Source organism: Leucoraja erinacea, chromosome 11, assembly GCF_028641065.1.
Source record: "Leucoraja erinacea ecotype New England chromosome 11, Leri_hhj_1, whole genome shotgun sequence".
NCBI lineage: Eukaryota > Metazoa > Chordata > Chondrichthyes > Rajiformes > Rajidae > Leucoraja > Leucoraja erinaceus.
This window is the reverse complement of record NC_073387.1, coordinates 24,288,607-24,294,606: the sequence shown is the minus strand read 5'-3', so window position 1 is coordinate 24,294,606 and position 6,000 is coordinate 24,288,607. Positions and strand designations below refer to the sequence as shown.

General features: G+C 48.3%; 1 protein-coding gene across 1 annotated transcript in view; it reads left to right on the top strand.

The window, feature by feature from the left end:
• Positions 1-929: 929 nt before the first annotated feature.
• Positions 930-6,000, top strand: part of LOC129701585 (vascular endothelial growth factor receptor 3-like) — a 61,787-nt gene continuing 56,716 nt past the window's right edge. The window contains 1 exon segment of the mRNA XM_055642858.1: positions 930-2,436. Within this exon segment, the coding sequence (XP_055498833.1) occupies positions 2,174-2,436 (263 nt within the window). The 5' untranslated portion in view covers positions 930-2,173.

The following is a 6,000-nucleotide window of genomic DNA, read 5'->3' as shown; positions in this document are numbered from 1 at the left end:
TGTAGAAACAAAGAACTGCAGATGCTGGTTAATGTACAAAAGTGCTGGAGTAACTCAGAGGGTCAGGCAGCATCTCTAGATGAAAGAATGGCCCTGACCTGAAACATCACCTATAATACTCTCCAGAGATGACAATATTGTATTGTATATCTTTATTGTCATTTCCTGAGTATTGCATACCCAGAGGAAAAAAAAAAAACGTTGCTCAACCAGTGTATTGTGCATGAAAAAATAGAAATAAAAAAAAATACATAGTATCATGAACACATGTAACCACTCTACGTTCTAAACATTAAAGGCGTGACCCGCTGAGTTTCTCCAGCACGTGATGTCCATAGAAGATCATAGTTGCTGAGGTTGAAGTTGGGCAGTGTTCGAGGGCTTGAAGATTACTGGGAAGGCTGAAGCTGTTCTTGAACGTGGAGGTCACGGTTTTCCATCTCCTGTACTTTCCCGATGGTAGCAATGAGATGTTGGTGTGGCCAGGGTGGTGTGGGTCTTTGAAGATGCTGGCTGCCATTTTGAGGCAGCACCTCCTGTAGATCCATTTGATGGTGGGGAGATCAGTACCAGTGATGGACCAGGCAATGTCTACCACTCTCTGCGATCTCCATCGTTCCCTGGGCGTTCGGGTTGCTGAACCAGACAATAGTGTTGTCTGCACAATAGTCTAACCCATGAGGTCAGCAGGATGGAAGAGTTGAAGCAAGGGGGTGAACACCCTGTCCTCATCAACAGCATCAACAGAGCCGTGGTGGAGAAGGTGGGCAGTCCTCTGTGGATCTTCAAGCAGTGGGTCTAGGTCCTAACTTCCATATAGTCACCAAAAGCACTTCATTACTGAGGGCCACTGGTCGAAAGTCCCTTGCACACTGAGTCTAACCCTGAGGTGATGGAAATGAAGCAAAGAACACCCTGTCCTTATCAACAGCATCAACAGAGCCGCGGTGGAGAAGGTGGGCAGCTTCAAGCTCCTAACTTCCATATCACCAGCAACTTGAGCTGGTCCCTTCACACTGATGCTGTGATCAATAAAGCACGTCAGCTTTTCTACTTTGAGAAGATTCGGCATGTCCACGAGCATTAATAAGAGAGTGGGCAAAAAGAGATTCACCAGCCGTTGCCTGGAGTAGAGGCCTGTGGAGGCAACGAGAGATTGGACAAACGTGACCTCCCAAAGTGCATGACTTTGCACTGGTCCAAATTACATTCCATCTGTCGGGGATCTGGCCAACTTTCAGGCTGTATCTTGAAACCACTCTCTGCGACCCCACCAGTTTCCGAGTCATCAGTAGACTCACTGATCATACTCCCTCCATTCTCATCCAAGTCCCTGATAGATGCTACAAACAACACCAACCATGAAAGGATCTTTCTGCCTTTTGGTGAAACCGCCTTTCTTGCTTCTGAACTCGAACACGTATGCTCTAATGACGAGTCATCGAGCTGCAATATTAACTGTGTTTCTTTCTCCACAGATGGTTCCTGACCTGCTGAGTGTTACCAGCGATTCGTGCTGTGTTATATTTGAGTACAGGATCAGTCTGTCTAATCTCTTCTTATTCATAGAACAGAGAACAGTGCAGCACAGGAAAGGGCCCTTCGGCCCACAATATCCATGCCCAACATGATGCCTAGTTAAACTAATCTCCTCCGATTCCTATGATCCATATCCCTCCATTCCCCGCATATCCATGTGCCTATCTACAAGCCTCAAACGCCACTATTGTATCTGCCTCCACTACCACCCCCGGCAGCACGTTCCCGGCCCCCACCCTCTCTGTAAAAAAACTTCCCCCACACGTCTCCAATAACCTCTCACCTTAAAAAACTATGCCCTCTAGTGTTGGACATTTTCACCCTGGGGTAAAGGTTCTGACTATCTACCCCATCTATGCCACTCATAATTTTATATACTTCTATCAAACTCCTCCTTAACCTCTGATGTTCCAGATAAAACAATCCCAGTCTGTCCAACCTCTCTTTATAGCTAATACTTTCTCATCCAGACCCCAGCATTCTGGTAAACCTCCTCTGCACCCTCTCCAAAACGTCCACATCCTTCCTGAAATGGGGTGACCAGAACTGCGAGCAATACCCTGAATGCAGCCTAACCAAAATCCTATAGAGCCGCATCATGATTTCCTGAATCTTGTACTCAAAGCCCCGACTGATGAAGGCAAGTGTACTGTACGCCTTCTTTACCGCTCTCTCTACTCAAGTGTTGCCACTTTCAGGGAGCTCTGAACAATATTGTATTCCACTACAGGAAAGGAGCAGCTTCGGCAGACTGTTGAATAGTTGGAGTGATTTGAATCTCTCTGTTTTTTCCGTAGGTCTGATAAGAGGTTCCTCCATGACAGCTCCCACCATCGTCAACGTCACCGGGACGGAGTACTCCATCACTGCAGGGGGCGCTCTCTCCATCACGTGCAGGTGAGTGCGGCAACTGGTGTGGCTACTACCATCCTGCCTAGTTTCCTGCGTCTGACCCCCAAACACAATCTCTCCTCGTCCCAACCCTGGCGGAAACAGCCACTAGTCATCGAACTGCAGGTGCTGGGATCTTGAGCAAAAAAAACACAGAATGCTGGAATAACTCAGTAGGTCAGGCAGTATCTCTGGAGAACATGGATAGGTGATGTTTCGGGTCGGGGCCCTTCTTCAGATTGTTTGTAGTAGCGAGGCATGAGGAATCACATGAGGAATAGACTTGGTAAATGCACAGTCTTTTGCTCAAAGCAGAGGAATAAAGCATCAGAGGACATAGGTTTAAGGTGGGGGGGGAGAGGAAGATTTAATAGCAACCTGGGGGGTAACCTTTTCACACAAAGGGTGGTGGGTAATTGGAACGAGCTGCCAAAGGAGGTAGTTGAGGCAGGTACTATCGCAACAGTTAAAAAACATTTTTGACAGGTACATGGATAGAATAGGTTTAGAAGGATATGGGCCAAATGCAGGCAGGTGGGACTAGTGTAGATGTGGCATCGTGGTCAGCATAGGGAGGTTGGGCCAAAGGGCCTGTTTCTGTACTCTATGACTATGACTCTAGCAATGGGCATCCAGCCTCCACTATGGAAGTTAGCTAACCAGCCCCTCTACTTATAGAGTTGCACAGCCCTTTGGCCTAACTCGTCCATACCAACCAAGATGCCCCATCTACACTGGTCCCATTTGCCTGCATTTGGCCCACCCACTGTGGGTTTTCTCTGGGTGTCTCGGTTTCCTCCCACATCCCAAAGATGTGCGGGTTTGCAGGTTAATTGGCTTCTGTAAATTGCCCCGAGCGGGCAGGTAGTGGATGAAAGTAGGATTACATAAAAGTAGTGTATACAGTTGATCGATGGTCAGTGCAGAGGGTCGAAGGGCCTGTTTCCATGCTGTATCTCTAAACTAAACTCATCTACTCCCTCAGTCCCAGTTCCCTGCTCTCTTATTCTCCCCAGCCAGAGGTCACCTGGTCTTCTAACCCCCACTGGCGAGCTTTGCCCTCTCCCCTCCCCCCCCCCCCCCCCCCCCCCCCCCCCCCCCCATCTCTGCCAACGAACATTCCTCCAGTTCCACGTTCTATTCTTTAGACTTTACTTTAGACTTTAAAGATACAGTGCGGCAACAGGCCCATCAGCCCACCACACCGACCAGCGAACACCCCGTACACTAGCACTATCCTACACGCTAGGGGCAATTTACAATTTCTGGAAGCCAATTAACCTACAAACAACCCGCACATCCTGGAGAAAGCCCACGAGTCACGGGGAGAACGTGCAAACTCTGTGCAGGCAGCACCTGTAAGCAGGATCGAACCAGGGTCTCTGGCGCCATGAGACAGCAGCTCTACCGCTGTGTTACTGTGTCACTCGGCTCCATTGAATGGTTTGCCCTTCTACCACCTCCCCTCCCCTCCCCTTATCCCCAGCGCCTCACTGATAGACATCTGGGTCAGCTGGAGTCTAATAGACAATAGACAATAGACGATAGATGCAGGAGTAGGCCATTCGGCCCTTTGAGCCAGCATCGCCATTCAATGTAATCATGGCTGATCATCCCCAATCTGTACCCCATTCCTGCCTTCTCCCCATATCCACTGACTCTGCTATTTTTAAGAGTCCTGTCTAGCTTCCTCTTGAAAGCATCCAGAGAACCAGCCTCCACCGCCCTCTGAGGCAGAGAATTCCAAAGACTCACCACTCTCTGTGAGAAAAAGTGTTTCCTCGTCTCCGTTCTAAATGGCTTACTCCTTATTCATAATGTTCCGGCTCAGCTCTGGTGACGTTTGAGATAATGTTGATATTTCCAACGGCTCAACTCAGAGTCAATTAAAAGCAAGCTAAGCAAAGTGCTTTAAACTCACCTCACCCCCCCTCCCCCTGGGTTCACTGCCCCCCATATCTCCCCCCTCAACCACGCATTGGGATCAACAGCAAAGGCTAAGGCTTTCCTCTGTGTGTGTTTCTGGCCTGCAGCCTGCTCAGGCTGAGAGCGATTAGGGAGAAATGTTTTTTTCTCTTGTCTGATCATCTCTACAAGATTGGCAATATCTCTGTAACTGCCAGAGAAAACAGCTTCCCAGTATATTGTGATAGACACAGAGTGCTGGAGTAACTCAGTGGGTCAGGCAGTATCTCTGGAGAACATGGATAGGTGACGTTTCGGGTCGGGACCCTTCTTCACACTCAATCTGAATTCAAGGGCGGCACGGTGGTGCAGCGGTAGAGCCACTGCCTCAACATCGCCAGAACCTGGGTTCGATCCTGACTGCAGGTGCTGACTGTGTGCGGAGTTTACACATTCTTCATGCAACTGCATGCGTATTCTCTGGCTGCTCCAGTTTCCACCCACACTCTAAAGACGTGCAGGTTTTTAGATGAATCGGCTTAGGTTAAATTGTAAATTGGCTTAGGTTAAGTACTAGTGTAATGGGTGATCGCAGGTCAGTGTGGACTCTGTGGGCTGAAGGGCCTGTTTTCGTGCTGTATCTCTAAGCTCATTTATCCATTTTCTCCAGATACTGCCTGACCTGCTGAGTTACTCCAGCAATGTGTGTCTTTCTTTGGAATAAACCAGCATCTGCAATTCATTTTTTTAATATCCCAATATCTTATATCCGGCCCTTGTCAATCACGACTGTTATATATTGGACAGCTAACACTAAACCTGCAATGGAATGCAATGGAAACTGGAACGCAAAGCGCTGGAGTAACTCATCAGGTTGGGCAATATCTCTGGAGAAGACACAGTACATGTTCCCCACAGATGCTGCCTGCCTGACTCCAGCACTTTGTGTCTGCTGATTTATACTGAAGATAGACACAGAGTGCTGGAGTAACTCAGCAGGTCAGGCAACATCTCTGGAGAAAAATGATAGGTAACATTTTTGGGTTGGAACCCTTCTTCGGACTGAAAGTATAGGGGAGGGAACTGGAGGTAAGAAAAGACAGGACCAGCAATAGATGACCAAGGAAAGGTGGAGTCCATAAGGGCCCATTGTTGGCTGGGGAAGAGGTGATAATGAAGGGATATGGAGATGCGGACAGTGGAACTGTTAGGACTAGAGTGGGGGGAGGTGTGAGGAGAGGGAACACAGGGGTTACTTGAAATTAGAGAAATCAACATTCAAATCAAAAAGACTTCCTGCGCTTTTGTGTATTAAACAGCTTCTGAGGGATACTGTTTATGTCCCTTTGCCCAGAGAACACCGGAAAAGAGGCTTCATCCTCAGCGGTTCCCTCTGGCCATGGTTTAGGAGGAATAAGAGTCAGACAGGGAATGGGCAGATAACGTTTCAGGTCGGGACCCTTCTTCAGACTGGAGGAATGAAGCAGGAAATTGCAGAGCTTAGGGGAGGCTTTAGTTTAGTTTAGTTTAGAGACATAGAAACATAGAAAATAGGTGCAGGAGTAGAGGCCATTCGGCCCATCGAGTCTGCACCGCCATTCAATATGATCATCCTGTACCTGCCTTCTCTCCAAAACCCCTGATCCCTTTAGCCACAAGGGCCAC